The sequence below is a fragment of the Toxorhynchites rutilus genome, chromosome 3, assembly GCF_029784135.1.
Source record: "Toxorhynchites rutilus septentrionalis strain SRP chromosome 3, ASM2978413v1, whole genome shotgun sequence".
NCBI lineage: Eukaryota > Metazoa > Arthropoda > Insecta > Diptera > Culicidae > Toxorhynchites > Toxorhynchites rutilus.
In genome coordinates, this window is record NC_073746.1 from 161,228,874 (window position 1) to 161,250,116 (window position 21,243).

At 37.0% G+C, this 21,243-nt stretch overlaps 1 protein-coding gene across 3 annotated transcripts in view; it reads right to left on the reverse strand.

Moving 5' to 3' along the window:
* Nucleotides 1-2,442: 2,442 nt before the first annotated feature.
* LOC129776374 (uncharacterized) overlaps nt 2,443-21,243 on the reverse strand; it is a 39,563-nt gene continuing 20,762 nt past the window's right edge. The window contains exons 3-11 of one of the 3 annotated variants that reach the window (XM_055781971.1): nt 14,943-15,047; nt 14,729-14,816; nt 14,171-14,478; nt 13,955-14,107; nt 13,791-13,877; nt 4,616-4,995; nt 4,466-4,543; nt 4,095-4,407; nt 2,443-4,031 (exon numbers count right to left, since the gene is read on the reverse strand). In XM_055781971.1, the coding sequence (XP_055637946.1) occupies nt 3,681-4,031; nt 4,095-4,407; nt 4,466-4,543; nt 4,616-4,995; nt 13,791-13,877; nt 13,955-14,107; nt 14,171-14,478; nt 14,729-14,816; nt 14,943-15,047 (1,863 nt within the window). In that variant the 3' untranslated portion in view covers nt 2,443-3,680. Of the gene's footprint in view, nt 4,032-4,094; nt 4,408-4,465; nt 4,544-4,615; nt 4,996-13,790; nt 13,878-13,954; nt 14,108-14,170; nt 14,518-14,728; nt 14,817-14,942; nt 15,048-21,243 lie in introns of all 3 variants that reach the window. The other 2 variants (XM_055781970.1, XM_055781969.1) reach the window with 2 other exon arrangements.

Consider the following 21,243-nt stretch of genomic DNA (forward strand, 5'->3'; position numbering starts at 1 on the left):
TCTGTTTTAAGATACATGATATAATTTTTACTTTTTCTTACTTGATGATATACTCTCCATTCCAAAAAACTTGCATTTTTCCGAAAAAAAAGTGGGCGAAAGATTTATGAACACTCTGTTTAAAAGTAATTGACGGATTCGGTTAATGTTTGCATCATTTTCATAGTTTAGAAATTAAACACAGATGGCGCATCAAGCTTTGCGTTAGATCGAACAAGGGAACAGCTTTATTTCGATTGCGCTTCACAGTTACACTACATCTGACCCATAGTAAACAAGATAAATCACCATATGTTCAGTGAAATTAAATTGAAGGATGTTTTTCTTCAAGGTGGGTTTTCAATAGGAAGCATTAGCTATAACTTCGCGGATCACAAATTTCTTGCGGAGCACCATTTGAAAACCTCTGATCTAGAACATTAATGATACAATGCACAATGGGTTCGTTTTATTGATCATTAAATTCAGGTGCTCTGTCGAATGTTTTTGCTATAAAAAGGGCTCTGCCATAAAAAAATCTGAAAAAAACCCTGCCCTAGATTAACGAAGGAATGGAATGCGATAACTGCTAAATGCTACTTGCCTACTTATTTTCAGCTTTTAGTACAATATCCGTAGTTTTATTATGTTTAATCACAACGAAATCGTTCAACGTAAAAAGAATTGTTTATCTTTTTTATTTTCTAGTTTTTAGTACATTATTTGTTTCGTTACTATATTTTTTACGATAGAACCATTAAAAATTCTTTTTAACAATTTTTATTTCATATTTCGTTTTTTCGGAATGCTTTCATATTGTACTGTACTTTATTAGTCAAATGATTTCATTTGATACCCATATTGAAAAAATAAATATCGCCATTTTTGGGAGATGGCCTTTTTGGATTTGTATTTTTTTATAAATAATTGTGTTTTACTAGTCAAGCCCTTCAATATGATACCCATATTGACGGGGGATGGAAAAAATATATATATACACGGAGGTTTTTTTACGCGGATTTTCCAATTAACGCGGTACCTGCGTAAAAAAATTCCGGTGCAATATCACATCTCTCCCTTAGCTCACATTTCTCTCTTATACTCCCTCAGAGCATATTGCGGTGATTAGTGCTTGTAACGGAGCTTGGCGCTTATGACGGAAATTAGTGCCGCCCCTTATCACGATTCTTACATGGATTTTAGGTGTTGGGTAACGGGGAGCTCGCCGGGCGGTACATCGGGACGGGGTTTTTACGAGCAGCGATTCCTGAATGTCTGTCTACTTAGCTCTGGACGGTCCAACAATGGTACTGCACGTGCATCGGCAGAAGAGTGTACAAATTACTAGGGAATCTTCTAGCAACAGTAGATGACCTCATTCGTGAGGAAAACCGAACTATAGCTACCAGTAATCAACGAAATTGCAGGAAAAAACTACGGGTTTTCGGAAGCGAGCAACACTTAACTTTTAACTTCCGTTATACATGAGGATAATCCCATTTGATATCTATCATTAGGTGAGATGGTTTGTTCACGCGGATTTTCCAATTAACACGGTTTACGAGGTGCTTACGAGGTTACGAGGTTTACGAGGTGCGTATCCCCCGCGTTAAAAAAAAAACCTGGGTGTATCGCCATGTATGGTGGCGCCCATTTTGAAAAAAAGAGATAAAGGTGTGCTCCAAATTTCAAGGCGGTTGAATTTCTATTAATGTGGGACAGCGCTACAAACATGTTACAAACATATGTTACAGGGTAAGCTAAATAAAACCGTTCAATAAAAATAACAGTGTTGGTTCGTCTCGCCTCACCTAGAATTTCTACAGGTCTTGCACTACATAATATTGCATTACCTCAGAATTACGAAAACCATATCCCAATTTTTTTTATATGGCTACTAGAAGTCATATAAGTTTTGAGAGCAGATTGATTCAGTAAAATTTCATCAGTAAAGTTTTAACTAGAAATAATAACTTAATGTTACATGGGTGAACAAATTGGGAATTTGTGGAGTTTCAAAATATTCATTGGAATCAGTTTTGTGACACCCCGTTGCTTAAGAACCGACACCACCAGCAAGGTGGAGGAGATAGCATCCAGTTGTCAACAGCGTAATAATCATTATTCGTACACTCAAAACATGGCAAATACATCTTCAAATATACCTTAAATAATAACCAAAATACACTTCAGTTTGTTCCTGGCATCCGAAAAAAACCTCGAACATTCATTATTTTTAGACCTTCCAGACAGGGATCCCCCCTTAAAGAAAAGGAAATGTAATGAAATAACAGAGTGAATGGTAATGATTCTAGTTTAGAGTTTCCAGGAAATATTGAAACTCGTTCTGCTGCAAAAACTGAACGATTACTTATTGAAACAAATGTTTAGTTGATTTCGCAACAGCAGTTCTGACTAGCAAACAAATCATACAGGGTTGTGATATTCAAAAAAAATACGCCCTTTCCTTTAAATCTCATCATTTTTTCAATTCTCCATCCTGAAACACCCATGTTGATATTTTTATTGCATCAAATCGTACTGCTATGTTTAGTTCTATCATTAGCATCAAGTATGATCCGCGCTTTTCGCTTCAAAATAATTATTAAATCGTACCGTGGGCAGACAAATCCCCTGTTAGAATATTTGGCTTGAGCTAAAGATTATCATTCCTTAGTGTTCATCTTTCCTCGCGGTTTGAAAATTCATACTAATAACTAAATTTGGAATTTAAAATCTATCTTGATATGCGGTGTTCTATTTTTCTTCTATGTATTCAGAAAATAACGCTACATCCCATTAAGTTCGTTAAGTGTTTGTCCCTCAGTTGAATTCGATTCCTCAAACTTATAATTACTAGGGTTGAATAAAACTGTATACTGCCTTTGTTAAGTGTAACGAGTGAACTAAGAAGCGATATAATAGGCCATCGAAACGAACAGCCGCCCTAAGAACGTTCTAAAAGTGAGCATTGTTTCTAGTAGTGATTCCCGATTTTTTAAAATTAATCGTTCATCAGAATACATTTCAGCAGTTTGTTATTCGATACGATTAATCGTCCCAAATAATGGATTAATCGATCCTCACACTAAAAGAAATAATAAGTTAGACTTATATTTCTCATTTGCTAGAAAGCCATCTAGAATCAAAAAAGTATTCATTCCGCCTGAAAATTAATTATTATCTTTTATGATAATAATTGATTTTCAGGATAAAACGGCAGCGGCCATACGTTTTTTTCCTCTGGGTTTGGATCGATTAATCGACGTAAATTATTCGTTCGCTTCGATTATTGGTTGCGCAGTATTCGTTCGATGAATAATCGATTTCTGTAGGAAATATTCGATTAATCGATTAATCAAACGATTATCGGTGATCACTAGTGTCTAGTGATAGTCAGGCTGGGGCCAACTCTAACACAAACTTGACCGGACCGGGATGCCAGTTCACTATAGATAGATCATATTTTGTATTTTGCTCTCTTAAGTATCATTGCTAATATTAACAAATGAGAGATTGTGCTGTCACGATTCGTTATTTTTTGCTACTGATACCCTGCGGTATCTGCTGCCGATAATATTATTTTGAAGACTTTTCAATATTGGAATAAAAACGATTAACCTGCGAGTTTGCTTGATGCTCTTTGCGCCTCTAAATTGCTATATAAAAATATCTTCTCCAACCGTCCGTCGAGAGCTAGATTACACCTGACGATTCGAGATCACCTTGATTAACGAGTCTGCAAACGTGCTTCTGCTGTTGTTGCTGCTACTGTTACTGCTAGCGTTCGTCGTTTTGATACTATCTACAGTGTTGCCAGCCTTTGGAGCCGCGGCAGCCTGTGGCCTAAAAGGGATGCGAATTTTGAGTTGCTTCTTGCGTGTCGGCGGAGGTTGCGTTGGAGTTTGCGGAATGTCTGGAAGATTACAGGTGTCTTTGAGATAGCTGTACACGGTGCCGACCCTGTCCAGCAGACGCTTGGAATACCGATGTGCCGTTCGGTCAACTACCGAGGGAGACTTGATACAATCGTCACCTCCGAATTCGCACACCTTATGAAAGATAAAATCGAACTCAATTGGTTTCAATTTATCCGGTTACCAATCCGAACTCACCCTATAGTGATGCAAAATCGCTGCATCGGCAGGCACATTAAGCGATCCTCGACCCGGACAAAACTCCCACACGAAATGATTGCCAGCTTCGATCACTGCCTCTGGCTTACAGATGTATTTTGATCGCTGCTTCTGCGGATGCAACTTCGACCGTCTCCTGGTCTTCCGTTGAGTTGTTAGGGCAACCTTTAAATTAGTGTTTCCCGTACTTTCGTCAAACAAAATGCTGTCGTCGGCAAATTGCAAATAAAAGAAAGCATTCTGGAAAGAGTAAGCTCCCGTATTTCGGCTGTTAATCCGTTTCGATAACCAGCTGTGAAAGAGAGGTAAAGATTAGCAGACGGCGAAAAACAAGGAATCCAAGTATGTACTTGATTAGATCGATTAACGTGTCGTTGTGGTGTGGTATTATAAACTCATCTAGATCAATCAATGCAACGTGCGAATATCTGCAAGTAAACAAATATTCACCCTCTTAGTACCACTTATTCGTAAAGCGCCGCCCTCAGAGCATCGAATACCTATACATGCTCCTGTAGAGACAATCGTTCAACGATGCAAACAATCCCTCGGTGCGTATCTCCTTTTGAGATCTCATGCGCAAATTCCACGGCAGAATATTTACAGTAATTTTCGGCTTTTGATACGATGTATTGTCATTTAGCTTCGTAGGCGTCATCGCCATGTCCACGTCGTTGCTGTCCGTCTGTCCGGTGCCTGTCGTTCTGCTGGGCTGGCCACGGTTCGTGGCTGAGAATGGGGTGATCAGCGGTGGCAAATCACCGCTAATATAGTGCTGCAGAATGCAACTAGCCTTCGGACCAATTGTGTGATTGTAGAACGTAAAATGTGAAACTCCTAGCAGGTTATTTAGTTCAAGAAATTCCAGTAGATATAGTGCCTGTAAAGATGGTTGGCAGATTAAGTGCAATTTGATGGTCGTCAATGATTGAAATACACCAAATTTCTATTAGTTTGATTTGAAACACAAAATTTGGATTTTTGTTCAGTAAAACCAATAAATTTAGGGCGTAGAGCATAGAGCAAAAATAGAACGAATGGCAATAATAATATAGAGATCTTTTCAATGAAATACAATATATTTGAAACACTTAAAAAATTGAATTGACCGAGTGGTTAGCGCCACACCTAACATGCCGGGGGTTCAGGTTCGATTCCCGTTCTGGTCGGGGGAATTTTTTGTCAAAGAAATTTCCTCCGATTTGTAGTGTTGACGCGTATTCTAGAGCTTGCCACTCAGAATGCATTCAAGGCGTGTTATTTGGCATAGAAATCTCGACGAATTACTAATAAAAATGACGCAAGCAATACTACACTGAGACGGCGAAGTTCCTCTGGGCGTTAATGCCATTTAAGAAGAAGAAGAAGAAATTGGATCGTTTCAAAGTAGGTTGCTTTAGCAAAGGTAGGTGCGATTGAAGGCGACATTTATCAGCATCAGATCGCCTTCAATGATTTTTGACGTGGGATTTCGTCTAACCGGAATATAAGGGAAGTAAAATGAAAACCTAAACACAGAACATGCAGGAAAAAATGAAAGTTTTCGAATGCTTATCACTCGAAGATTTCTCACTAGATCGGAAAGATGTTTCATCAATTGATAGGAAATATTTCTACGCATCTATCACAATGAATAGAATTTTTTTTTTCTCAAGGGATAAACAATTGAACAACGTTATCTAAACGCCCTACCTGCCACGTTTTGATTAATCCGATTTACGGTTTCCCCAACGCAGACTTCAAAACCAAGGTGCCCGGGAGAATCCGCTTTGCAAATACAGGTCGGACTCGATTATATATGATTCGATTATATACAATTTTGGACTCGATTATATTCAGTTTGAAAAAAAAAAATTTATAGTTCAAATATGATTTGTTTCAAGAAAAAATGTAACCTTTCATCAACGTTAAGGTGAAATGTAAGTGGCTAATTTAAGTGCAGTGGGGTAAAAATCGCGATTTTTGAAGATTTTGCTTGAATTTCCACCAGGGATTTTTTATATCGATATTGCAGCGAAATTAAGAAAGATAGAAGTTGGGTGTCAAAGAACAAATTGTAAAGTGGTTTGAAAACTTTGATTTGGTTGATAGTAACAATCAAACGTAATATGAATTTTTGAGATAAAATTAATAATCACCCAAAATGTTATTTGAATCCACTAGTTTAGATGTTTCACTACTATATCCTGTACTTAAGTTTCTCATCTTTCTCGTGAAAGTAATATAATTGGTTTACGTAGCGTTCTTTTTAATGTGAGCCAGTTTGAGGCAACAGAGTCCGAATAAAATTTCTATAACACTGTCATTTTTGAAATTCGATCCTTAGAATGATTTTTTCCATCAAATATGATCATTATCACCTCCTGAGAGATTCTGGAAAAAAAAGTCTGGACTTGAGTCGGAACTTTGTCCGCACTTTCTTTCGGCTCATGTCCAATCACTGTTTTTTCACAGTTTTTTCCTTACAGTTCCATACAGTTCCAGTAGAACATTTCTATCGATGCGGGTATAATGGACATGTAGTGGGGGGAATATGGACAGGTTAATAATATACGAAGCGTAGAAGTTTATCGCTCGCGATTGCGACAAAGAGCATTGTTATGTATGTTTGAACAGAAAGATAAAAGGTGGAAGACGCTAAACTTATTAGTTTTGTGATACATTCGAACACTCGAACTGCAATTTGGGGACCGTCTCGAAAGATATCACACGAATTATAATATAAGGTGAATGATGTTGGTTTGTCCGATTTCGGGTGATCTCACGCAACTAAAAAAGGCAAATCGATTTTTCTTCATGTAATCAACACGAGTTTGTTGAAAAGCCCCAATTCTCTAGTTGCTGATAATACGATAAGGCGTTCGTATTGTTAAATTTTTTAATGTTTTTTTAACGATTTTCTTCAAATAGAAATTATGATCATGGTTTGTCCACCTCTGATCATAGTTTGTTCCGTTTTAGAAATCACCATTTTTGAATGAAAAAAATCGAATTTTCAAGTAGATGTTGCATTTTTCATTGCTTGAGTTTACTGTCATCATATTGATACATAATTAAGGCTCTTCAGAATATTGAGGCAAGAAAACGTATTTTAAAGGTAAACAGCACTCAACACAGAGAAACTTTATATCTGCTTCGCGCGAATGACAACAATACAAAACAAACAAAATGCAGCGCACCAAGCGGTTGTCATAGTCATCATGTGGACAAACCAATATCTGCGAATCGGACAAACAATAATCAGAATTGAGGTCATCCAGATGCATTGATTACATGATTTAGATATATAAATCTGACACAAATGGTGTGCAAGCATGATGTTTACAATATTTATAAGTGTTATAGTCCAGAAAAGGTCTGAATACGTACCAAACAAACATCTGGTGAATGATTAAAAGTTAGCTCAAATGAAGGGCGCATTGACACCAATAGAAGGTGGATTTTATAAACCTTTGAAACATGTGAATCCGCAAAAATATCCCATAAAACTACTGTAAATCACGAAAAAGACATTTTATTTATATGTTTTGTAATATTGGAATACCTGATTTGACACAGGTACACTAAACTATTGCACTCAAAAAGTGGACAAAGCAAGATCATATTTTCGACTGGACAAACCAACATAATTTTCCTTATATTTCTTAAATGAAAACAACACTTCAAAACATTTTGTTTAATAAATAATTATCTGAAGTTTACACAAAAATAAACAAATCATGTTCATCTTTCATAATTTCACAAAGTTATGCATCGCTGCTTTTTCCAGTTAAAATAATTCCGACCGCAGAGGGTTAAGCCAAGTTTCACTGACACAAAGAATATCAACTGCAGCGAGCGTTTACATTTCTAGAACAACATGTCAAAAGAGCCTATCTTTTTTGATCGATTCTGTTCATCTACTTTGATAACTCAGCGGTAAAAGCATTTCCTGATGTGTTCAGCGATAAGGAGTGTGAAAGGGGACCTCGTTTATTAAACCACATGGCAAAACCGGGGCAAAATCTGTCTGAAAGGCCGTGATGATCGAAAGAGAAAGTCAAAGAAGATAGGCTCTTTTGACATGTTGCACTAGATATGTTTCAATTCATCCTACTTGCAAAGCTTGCGAGTACAAATACTCTGACTGTTTACACTACACACACACGCGGTAAGCAAAAATTCGTGGAGGCATTATCGTAGCAGCGACCAGCCATAAGGATTGGGAATGAGCTTAACAAATAAGAGAAAATATGTAGATAGCACTTGAACGATAGTAATACATTTCATAATAATCTTCATAAAAAATTCAATAATAATTCAATTTTTCAAAAACTCGAGCGACTCGAATATCAAATTCAATCAAACAAATTACACTATTAGCACTACTAAACCAGGTTACCTCGATACGTTAAAAGACATAATTTTACATTTGAACCAGCCATGGTGGAGTCCCCAACTTCGTAATCTGCGTGCAGCTCTCAATCGTTATTTCCGCTTACAGCAATGGAAACTCCTAAGACGCTACTTCATTCGGATTATTGTTATGATGACGGTCAAGAACTAGCTCTGCAATAACACATCGATATCTTAAGGCGGCATTCTATCTACTGGACTTGCTACATGCTACAAGTCAATGGTAAACATCAATGGATATGATACATGCGCAATGTTTTATTTTGTTGTCACCTCAGCTATTACACAGTAGTATGCGGACGCTCACTGCTCCAATATATCTGTTCTGATATTATTGGTTTTATGATCAAATATTTGGTGTTCCAATATTATCGTACATGTCGTGCTACACACGCCGCACCGATCCGCAGACCATGGATAAGGCTAACATTGCTCGACAAGATCAATTATGTCATAAAAAGAGACACCCCAATAGGCAAGAACCATTAACTTGTAGCAAGTAGCAAGTTGAATAGATGGAATTCCGTCCTTACCTAGTTTCGATATTCGATATTCTGGACCAAAACGCAAAAAAGCAATCGAGTATCAACAACACCAACAAAAAAAATTACTTCATTTTGCGAAGGATCATGTCAACAAGCAGCTTGAGTTCTTGAAGCGCGTTATTTGGTCGAATGAGTCCAAGTTCGACCTGTTTAACAAGAAAATGCTACGAGGGCCTCCAGGATCGGCATCTACAACCGACTATGAAGCACGGCGAATGAAGCATGTTTTTCGGCACTATGAATTATTTGTTTTTGTTTGTCTTTATTAATAAGCGCTGAAAAAGTCAACATAGGATGGGATCGGTGTCACGTAGTAGAAACATTCAATGTTATTAGGTGCTTCAAATGTGGAGAGTTCGGCCATATAAGTGAAAGTTGTCCAAATGATGAAAAATGTTCTAAAATGCTTACTACATCAACATTCCACACCTGAATGTTCATCGATATCGACCGAATGCGTTAACTGCCGAAAAATGAATAAAGAACGTGAGCTAAATTTGGACGTCGGTCATCCAGCATATAGTACAGACTGCCCAGTTTATAGAAACATTATAGAAAAGAGGAAATCTATCATTCGGTACGAACAATAGCAAGCAACGACAAGTGCTCGAAGCAAAAACTCTAATATTCGGTATTTCAATATTGCTGGGTTGCCTACACACTTGAGTGAATTGAAACTAATTGTAGGTAACGAATGTCCATCGTTGGTATTTCTTACAGAAACTCATATAGTAGATGCGGAAGCTTTCGACCAATACTACATTTTGGGTTATAGGGCTGATCATGAAATTATATTTATTAATTTCCATGATACTAACTGTGAAACAAGTGATAGAGTTTTGACAAAGTGCTGGAAGAATTATTCGAAGGAGGCTCTGTGTGCGCTTGTAACTAGAAGCTTGGATTCTTATCCGGTATCGGGTGATTTACAAACCAGGGCATCTTTTCTTACAGATTCTCTGCGAACATCTACTAAAAAACTAGTCAAACTTAAGTTGGTCGAGACTGAAAACACGAGCTTTTGGTATTGTCTTGACTTAGTGCGAATGAAACGTACGAGGGATAGATGTTACAAAAAGATTCGTAGAACTAATAGTGCTATCGATTGGCGTTATTATACAGTTGCTTGCAATAATTATTCGAGATCGTTGAAAAAAGCCAGAGCAGATCATATCCAAAGAAAGATCGATCAGAACAAAAATAATAGCAAACAGTTGTGGAAAATTTTAAAAAGGTTGATGAAATCTAAAAACAGTTGCCCGCGATCCATAACTTTCGAAAATTCAGTTATAACATCAGAAAACCTAATAGCCAATAAGTTCAATTCATATTTCGTTGACAGTGTTTCACTTATTGATGAAAGTATCGATTTGGTAAGTGAACCTGACGAAATAGTACAGCCGACGGCCAGTGGATGTAAACTGGATTGTTTTCACCCAATAACTTTTGCGGACCTTAAAAGAATTTGTTTTGCACTAGAAAAGTCGGCTAGTATTGATGACGTCAATGCAAAAGTTGTTCAAGATTGCTTTCATGTTATTGGACATTCCCTGCTGGACCTGATAAATGATTCATTAAGAACTGAGCACGTGCCCAAAGTTTGGAAGGAATCGTTAGTCCAATACAAAAAATTGCTGGGACGATTAAATCCGAAGAGTTTCGTCCTATCAATATGTTGCACACTATAGAAAAACTGCTAGAATTAGTCGTTAAAGGCCAGCTGGTGAATTATTTGATTAATAACTCATTACTAGCACCAGAGCAATCGGGATATCGGGAATCACATTCCTGTGAAACCGCCTTGAATTTGGTGTTAGCTAAGTGGAAGGAATATATCGAGAACAAAGAAGCGGTAATTGCAGTGTTCTTGGATTTGAAACGCGCATTTGAAACTATTTCCAGGCCCTTGTTGTTACAGACTCTGCGGCGCTTTGGTTTAGAGGGTTCGGCATTCAAATGGTTTGAAAGTTATTTGAGTAATCGAATACAGAGAACTGTTTTTGCTAATTCTGTTTCTGAACCAATAGCTAGTATGTTCGGTGTTCCACAAGGAAGCGTGTTGGGGCCTATTTTATTCATAATGTACATAAATGACATGAAACGAGTCTTACGTTTTTGCGATATAAATTTATCAAATTTATTTAATATAAATATAAAAATAAATTTATATTTATTATAACTGTTCATAGCAGCTAGAAAATTGGAATCCGCAGCATTGCACTTAAATGGAGATTTGCATTGTCTTAGTATTTGGTTGAATTATAAGCAGTTAAAATTAAATGTTGGAAAACCAAGTACATGGTATTTTCTTCGAGATATTATAACACCGAGTATTTGGTAGAGATAAATAGTGAGACACTTGATCGCGTTAGAGAGATAAAGTATCTTGGTGTTACTATAGTAGACAAACTACTTTTTAAGTCTCACATAGATAATGTCATCAAAAAAATTGCAAAAAAATACGGTATCATGTGCCGTTTAAGAAATGAGTTGACAATTTCGAGTAAAATTCAATTATATAAATCAATAATATCGCCACACATAGACTTCTGTTCATCCATTCTTTTTCTTGCTAACGAAACAAAAATGTTGAGGCTACAACATTTACAAAATAAAGTTATGCGCTTCCTCAGCTTTCATGCTAAACACGCTTCAATGGCTATCTGTGAAGCAAAGGATTGTATATTTAACTATGGTGTTCGTTTTCAAAATTATAAATGGATTGCTGCCTCGATATTTGTGTGATCGAATTGAAAGAGGAAGTGATATTCATAGATATAATACCAGAAATGCAGACGAAGCACGAACGCCTAACTTCTTAAGTAGAGTGTCACAGAACTCCCTATTTTTTAAACGTGTAACTTATTTCAATTCGATGCCTAGGCACATTAAAAGAGCAACCACATTAGTGGATTTTAAACGACAGTGTATTTCACATATCAAAAATGTAATATAAATGGTTAAATTGTAATGAACGAAGTTGTTTTTAACGAATTGTGTTTGTGTATGTGTATGAAAGAATGAACTGCCATCTTCGTCCCAATGATAATGAAGGATTTTTTGTATGTTTATAGAAATGAAAAGAGAAAAAAAAAGAAAATAGAAAGTAGTCTACATAAGTTTGAGCACGCGCGCGATAATACAGCCATGAGGAATCTGAATTGTGATAGCGATTGGAACATGGTAGAGTTTGTTCTTATTGTGGAATTGGATATGTTAGTTTCGTTAAAAAGAAGCACAGCTATGATTGGGGTTCGTTTAAGATCGAGGGAACGACTGTTGTCAAGTAAAGAAGGCTCAATAGCTATTTCTGAAGGATCAAGCAGACAACCGTCAGAATGAAGGGATAGGCTACAACCTGAAATTCATCCAACGGGTCAAATATTCGATTAATCTGAAGAGTTAATAGTCTGACAATTTTGGCAGTCAGGTTACAGTGAACTCAGAAGATGCTATGGGATAGCTTGACGGGACAGCAAGCGTTTCTTCTTGAGATTTGACTGAACTGAAAGATTTGCTGTGACTTCTTACAAACATGTCCGAAGAAACTTTTGAATAAACGAAGCTAAGTGAAATACCGATATCACAAAGAGGTGATTTCATATCTGCAAATTAAATCAGTTCGTTTTTACTTGTAAAACTGGTTATGTATTAATTAATTATCAACAAGATAATCGACCAACTCAAACCTATGTAGGGGAATGAGGCGGGACCTTCATTATTATTATTATTATTATTATTATTCATTATTATTTTTTTAAATAAACCGTAAAGTGGTTTTTTTATGTCATACACTAAATGTTCCGTCTAGGAACAAAAGTATTTTAATTTTTTATTTAAAGTATCACTATACTGAAATGGCAAAATGGTCTACTAATTGCCTACTTTATAGTAGTATTGACTGAAAGACCGAGAAGTTTAAATAAGATTTTAATATCTGAACACTTTGATTTCAAAGAGGGTCGATTTTTGTTTGCGCCCATCACTGTAGTGAAGAAGATCTCTTAGTAGGATATGACCTTATTGTAAACAAATAATATCTGGGGGGGAGCTGCCATACAAATGAAATACAAATGAATAAATTTGTCGAGAATTTATCAAGCAAATGAAGCGAAATTTGCCGTTAAACGTTTGCCGTTGCAATAAATGTGTCTATGGTGGTTAGATACCCCTCCCCCCTCTCTAAGGGGGGGCTGCCATACAAATGAAACACAAATTTTTGCATTACTCGAGAATTAATCAAGCAAATAAAACCAAATTTGGCATGTAACGTAACGGAGAAAGATGTTTTTTGCAAGTGGTTGAAAAATCTTGAACGAGAATTGTGTCTGAAAATAATCTGATATTATAATGTCTAGTTTTGGTAGAAGTACTAATAATTTTATAGTAAAAGGTAATTTTAAAGGATCAATCAATGAAAAATTCTGCGATTGAACCCATGAACAGCGCTTAGTAAGAAAACGTGGTTGTGATAACGAAAATAAATTTCGGGCGGGACGAAGTTTGCCGGGTCAGCTAGTTTCAAATAAACAAACAAATATTTTGCAAATTTCCCAAATAATGAGAAATCAAGTGATGAGCATCGTAGGTGGTGCTAGATTGAGCTTGAAGTAGCTTTTATTTTGTGGTTCTACAACTTAACAACTAGTGGTAACTAACAAACTAAAAAATACCAAGGAAAGAGTAAAACACTCAACCATAATTTGAGAAAATTAATCGATGCTCAGTTGATTACCTGATCGTAGTTAAAATGCAGCGGCTTCACGCATACTCCAATGCTGTTTGGAATGTTGCTAAAAGTTCTGTTGTTAAAATCGGGATCCTGAGGAAAACAAGATAAAAAAAACTATGTAACACATTTTTATTCTATACCATTTAATCTTGGTTCGAAATACTTACATTATCAGTGTTTCTGAGCAGCAACACATTTCCAGGAGGTGATCTAATTTTACTAACTACACTAACAGCGTACGGAATCTCCGGGAAAGGTCCTCGTATTGGACACAGAATGAAGCACGCGCTGTACTTGAGATTCCAGTTCTCTCGTATAATCTGCGAACGAAAACCGAACAACATTTTGAATTTTGTTCATATACCCATATTAATCCAGCGTACCTTAACTCTTGCCATCACAGACGCCGACCGATACTTGGTGCTGTTAACCCCTGTCTGGTACCAGAAGCGACACCAAACTTTCTCGGGACCTCGTGTTTTTGTGGCACCAATTATCCGCACCAGCTTCCCATCCCGGCGGTCATAAAAGGCGGAAAAGACGAAAAACTTGTATCTCGTTCCGTTCACCACTTCCCACGAACCATCGCTAGGACGCATATCACCGGGATACTTCGGCAGGGATTGCTCTGTTTTCGACGGTAATATCTGACCCCAGGGGATGACTGGAGGATTACGTTGCTCCGCTGGATCTAATTGCGCGGTCATGCCAATAGACTGTTTAGTGTCTACTACAGCGAGAAACGGGGACATGCGTGGGGGAAAGTACTAATTAGGAACTATCACTATAGCTACTGAAACACTACACAGTTCTTTTCAGGGATAGTTGAAGTTTTGGAGTGAAGAGCCATAGATTTACTAGTAGTGTTAACATCATCCAAATTTACCAGGCAAGGATTCGTAAATCACATGCTGAACAATAGTATTTTGTTAAAAACTCACCTTTTTTATTTTTAAATATATTTTTGATTGCCGCATTGCCATATTTAGTTTCTCGCACGAAAATTCCAGTGTCGTCCAAATAATCATCCTGCAAACATTGGGGAAACGAATAAGTTTTTCTTCTACCGAAAAATCGACATTTGTTGGAGTCAATCAACCCACACAGCAAATGGAATCAAGAGATGAGCTTTGGGGATAAAAACATTAACCCTACCTTCACGTCGTCATAATCCGGAACGGATTCCCCAAAGCGGCCGCCACTGCTTCCATGGCGCACGATTACTCCTCCACCCCGTCCCCGATCATCAATCATCAGCACCTAGACGAGAATAAAATTAGTCGACATGAATTCCCAACGTCGTCCGTATATGACGGGGCTACGATCAACTAAATTATACTTTTGAGAACTTCCGAATGGCTGTCAATCGTTCCCATCCTGCCTCATGGCACCGAGCAACATTAATCAACCACATCACCCCAATCACGCATCGCACAATCGAGGCCATCTATACACAAGGGGTGAGTCTAGCGCAAAAACACACTTTTTTAACATGTGTCTGTCTCTTGCAAATGTGTGTGACATTTGACATCGTGAACAAATTGTGTTCTATTTCAGCATTTCAAAACATTGTTGTCACAATTTGACATCAATCGTGGTTTGGATAGTTCACGCTCGCTCTCTTCATTTTTGTGGTGGCTATTTTAAAAAAATATCATGCAATGTTCAATTCTTTATGTTGTTATGTATAAGCAAAAGCCATCGCTAACTTTCATATTCCGCAAAGACTAAATATTTGAAAGTATTACATGTACCGGTAGAGACGAATGAACTCTCAGAGTTTAAAGTCTCTCTAATTCAATACCTTCCCTTCCATGTACCGGTAAGTTTCTTCGATTTTACAACAGATGGCGTATCTGATTATTATTCCAGAGAATCAAATTTTCAGACATTCGTTGGAAAGCTTCTGTCATTGCGCGTACATGTCAGTACATGTAAAAAATGATATCGAAAGCACTTTGGGTGAAAAATATAGTGCTGTTGTTCCCACATCGGTGCCCAGATTAAAAATTGTGGGTATGAGCGATCAGCATTCCTCCGATGTCTTCATTGATGATCTCAAAAGTCAAAATGAAGACATTGCAATAAAAGACGTAAAAGTTTTAAAAGTGTACGAAAATCCACACTTCACATATAACAAGTTCAGTGCTGTAATTGAAATAGATGTTGACACATACAATAGTTTATTGAATGCGAAAAAAGTAAATGCGGAGAATTTGGACACAAGAGCACGGATTGCAAACAAAATTGTGAAACGTGCTCTAGGTATAGTCAGAAACACAAGACATCTGAGTGCAGGTCAACTGTATTGAAATGCGTTAATTGTTTGAAAATAAATAGAGAACGGAAAATGAATTTGGACGTCAATCATGCCGCATTTAGCTCAGAATGTTCAGTCTATCAAAGACTTTTTGATTTGAAAAAAAGCAGCTTGCATTTCAATAAATATCAACCAGGTTCCAGAAGAATTGTGAACCAATATTATATTTTGTATTTGAATATTGCGGGACTGTCAACAAACTACGTAGCTTTACGTCAGATTGTTGAAGAAAAGCGTCCACTTTTGGTCCTCTTGTCGGAAACACACATCGTTGAAATAGAATCGTTTGATCAGTATAGTATTCCGGGATATAATGTTGCTGCTTGTCTATCACATTCTAGACATACTGGCGGTGTTGCTGTTTATGTCAGAGAATCAGTTCAATTCAATATTCGCCTCAACGAAGTTATTGATGGAAACTGGGTTTTGGGCATTACAGTTGAACGTGGCATGAAGATGGATAACTATGGTGTTTTGTATCACTCTCCAAGCTCAAGTGACCAACGTTTTGTTGAAATTTTGAAAATTGGCTAGAAATGTTCCTTTATTCCAGCATATTAAATATATTGGCTGGTGATTTCAATATCAATTGGCGAGATAACCATAATTCAAAACATTTAAACTAAACGCTTTAATTTTTTCAATTTAAAACAAACAGTAAATGATTTTACGCGTATTTCCAGGCACAGTGAAACTTTAATTGATCATGTTTATTCCAATTTTGATACAGTTTGCTCTGTCACTGATGCAAATTTAAAAATAACCGATCATGAGACCTTAGTTATTAATGTAGTAGATAATTTCGTTAATAACGATGATTTTGTGAAATTAAAGTGCTGGAGGAAATATTCGAAACAAGCCGTCTCGAATCTTGTGTTGAGAAGCTTGGAATTTCCATTCGGGACGAGTAATTTAGATGAATCAGCAGCTGTTCTAACTGATGTCTTAAAAACGTGTACCAATCGATTAGTTACGCAAAAGTTTGTATGTGTGAAAAACTCGAACAGCTGGTACAATTTGGATCTTTTGCGTCTCAAACGTAAGAGAGACAGGTGGTACAATAAATTTCGTAGAACTAATAATGAAAATCATTGGAATATGTACACGAACGCGCGCAATAGATATTCACAATCTGTTAAGAAAACTCGTTGTGAATATATTCAGAGGAAGATTGATCAGCATCAAAGCAACAACAAAGAGTTATGGAAAATTTTGAAATCCCTTTTGAAACCTAATAATAGCAAACCGCGATCCATAACTTTTAATGGCACACTTGAACAGTCTGAACAGATAATAGCTTCTAAATTTAACGATTATTTTGTCAATAGTGTTTCATTGATCAATCAATCTATTGAATTGGTCGATGAACCTGATGAAATGAAACAGCCGATTAATAGTAATTGTAGTTTTGAAAGTTTTCACCCAATTACATTAAATGAACTTAGAACTATTTGCTTTTCTTTAGGAAAAACGGCTGGAGTAGATAGTGTTAATGCTAGAGTTATTCAAGATTGCTTTCATGTTATTGACTACATCTTGCTGGACCTTATCAATAAATCTTTACTAACTGGGCATGTACCTCAGGTGTGGAAAGAATCCCTGATAGTCCCTATTCAAAAGGTTGCTGGAACGATTAAAGCCGAAGAGTTTCGTCCCATCAACATGTTGCACACATTAGAGAAAATATTGGAATTAGTTGTTAAAGGCCAACTGTTGGAATATTTAAATCATAACACTTTGCTAATACCAGAACAATCGGGATATCGGGAAGGTCATTCCTGTGAAACCGCATTGAACTTGGTGTTAGCAAAATGGAAAGATAATTTAAAATGTAAAGAGACCATCATTGCTGTTTTCTTAGATCTAAAACGCGCTTTCGAGACAATTTCTAGGCCCTTGTTGTTGAACACGATTAAGCGCTTTGGAATTACGAGTACTGCATATAAATGGTTTGAAAGTTATTTGTATGACAGAACTCAACGGACTATTTTTAAGGATTTCATTTCCAGCCCCGTAGGGAATAATCTTGGAGTACCTCAGGGAAGTGTATTAGGGCCCATTTTATTTATTATGTACATTAATGACATGCGACGAGTTTTACGATTTTGTGATATCAATCTTTTTGCAGATGATACTGTATTATTCATTCCAGCTAATGATTTAAACCAGGTCGCGTCACATTTAAATGGAGATTTGCATTCTTTAAGTAGATGGTTGAAGTATAAGCAATTAAAATTGAACATAAGTAAAACGAAATACATGGTAATCTCGCGAAATCGTTCAAATGAAAACGTCTCTATTGTTATTGATGATGAGACTATTGATCGCGTTCGGGAAATTAAATATCTTGGCGTGATTATTGATGACAAACTCAAGTTCAACACTCACATTGACAATGTCATCAAGAAAATTGCCAAGAAGTATGGAATCTTATGCCTTATGCCTTATGCTATACAAATCAATCATCTCTCCTCATTTAGACTTTTGCTCTTCCATTTTATTTCTGGCCAATGAAACACAAATATCGAGATTACAGCGTTTGCAAAATAAAATAATGCGGTTGATACTAAAATGTAACAGATTCACTTCCTCATCTTTAATGTTGGACGCTCTGCAATGGTTATCCGTGAAGCAAAGGATTGTTTATTTAACTATGGTGTTCATTTTCAAAGTAGTTAAAGGTTTGCTGCCTCGATGTTTGTGTGATCGAGTTGAAAGAGGAAGTGACTTTCGGCTGCAAGGGCCTCGTCGGGACCGTATCGGCTCTGTTGCGGACATGACCGAGGCTTGTCATTTGACATTGCATTTTTTTTGAACTTATATCTGTAAATAAAATCAGTTCGTTTTTTTGTTTGCCTAACTGATTTCAATGCTGAAAAAAATTACCAAATTATCTTTTAGATAACTCGTCTTGCTCAAATCTCTGTAGGGGAAGGAGGCGGGACCATCATCATCATCATCATCAAAAAGATGAAGCGTAAACGACATAGCTTTTTGCCACTACGAATATGTCGAAGAACGTTCCGGACCGCCATAAAAGTTTTAAGATGAAGAATTGGAGGCTCTCGAACATGAACCGTCACAAACGCAACAAGAACATGCAGATACATTTGCAGTAGCTCAGCAAACCATATCCGATCGTTCAAAAGCAATGGGAATGATCCGTAAGATAGGACATTGGGTGCCGCATGAATTGAAGCCACGAAACGTCGAACGCCGTTTCTTCACGTTTGCGAACAACTGCTCCAACGGCATAAAAGAATGTTTTTTTTTGCATAGAATCGTTACTGGCGATGAAAAGTGGGTCCATTACGACAATCCTAAACCTCGGGCAACGTATGGATACCCCGGCTATGCATCAACATCGTCGGCCGCGCGGAATATTCACGGCCAGAAGGTTATGCTGTCCATTTTGTGGTGTCCAGCTCGGTGTGGTGTACTATGAGCTGCTAAAACTGAATGAAACCATTACGGGGGACCTCTACCGACGACAATTGATGTGTTCGAGTCGTGCACTGAAGGAAAAATGGCCACAATACGAGCAAAGACACGATAAAATTTTGCAGCACAACAATGCTCGGCCACATGTCGCGAGACCGGTCAAAACATACTTGGAAACGATGAAATGGGAGGTCCTATCCCACCGGCCGTATTCTCCAGACATTGCTCCGTCCTATTACTACATTTTTCGATCGATGCAATATGGCCTGGTTGACCAGCACTTCTCCAATTTTGATGAAGTCAAAAATTGGATCGATTCGTGGTTAGCCGACAAACCGGCTGATTATTTCCGCAAAGGGATCCGTGAATTGCCAGAAAGATGGGAAAAAGTTGTGACTAGCGATGGGCAATACTTTGAATACTAAATTTGTAACCATTTTTGCAGAATGAAGCATCCTATTAATAATTTCATGCCAACTCGTCTTGGAAGTTTTTGGAGAAAAATGAATTCTATTTTTTGAAATATTTTTTAAATGCCTTGGTTTAAATGTTTTATATGTTTCGATGACATTTAAACAATTTCCTATATTTCTCTCTTTGACCAATTTTCTCATAGTTTTAGTTTTAGTTCATAGTTTTTGAGCTTAAAAGTTTTGTAAAAACTTAAGGGGGTATTCTAGTGTGGAGACGCGAAATTCTTAAGTTTTATCGAGCTCCGTAAAAATAAAACGAAGAGTATTTTTACGATCCATTAAATCATTATTTATTCATCCATATTTTAACAATAAAACAAAAATTAAATGGAAAAAAATGTCATAACTAGAATAGCTACAAACTGATGAAGTGAGGAGGTTCAAAAAAAAGTTGTGCCATGGCGTACAGGATTCCAGCCCTTCTGGTTATCTGAAACAAAAACAGGAAGTGAGTTATATCTATGGTATAACCGCAAGGGTGACGTAGGACTATCGTTGATTTAGAGGTCATTTGTTTGAAGTTGAATCTAAATCCATTCTGAATGAATGAATAAATGAATATTTGGGGGACTTCGAAAACGAGAGCGTTACGTTGGAGGCACAAGGTTTTATGCATCCAATATAGGATACGAAAAATAATAATAGCACTTGATTGAAACATATTTGGTCACTGTGTTACATGGATAGAAAACATTAAAGTAAACTCTTTCACATGAATGTATTTTTAAATTCCCAGAGGAACTGGCAGATTATTTTCCGGATCTTTCTCGATGCTGAATGGCATCCAAACGGAAAGAATTCCGTTCGTGTTTGTGTGTGTGTAGCGGCTGCTTCGAGATCTTCCCGGGGAACCGTTTGTGGCATCACTCTCCTCCTGATGGATTCCCTTCTGGCCTAAGGTGCACAAACAAGCAAACAAGCGGCGCTCGCTTATATACCGATTGGTGATTCCAATAGCCTGTTTTGAAAGCAATTTTAAGGCTATTGAAACAAGTTTTTGGATCAAAAAGTAACAAGTATAGAACGCGTAGACATTTTATCTTTCGAATGAAGTGTTTATCATACCATTTCGTTCAGTTGTTTAGGAGCTATTAACGCTCAAAATCTCGGTCTCCGGCGTAACGCTTTCGTTTTCGAAACTTTGATTTTACACCCCGGTATAGAAATGAAAGACGTAGTCCTACGTCAAAAATCGAACAAATTATAAATCAGTAAAGATGCC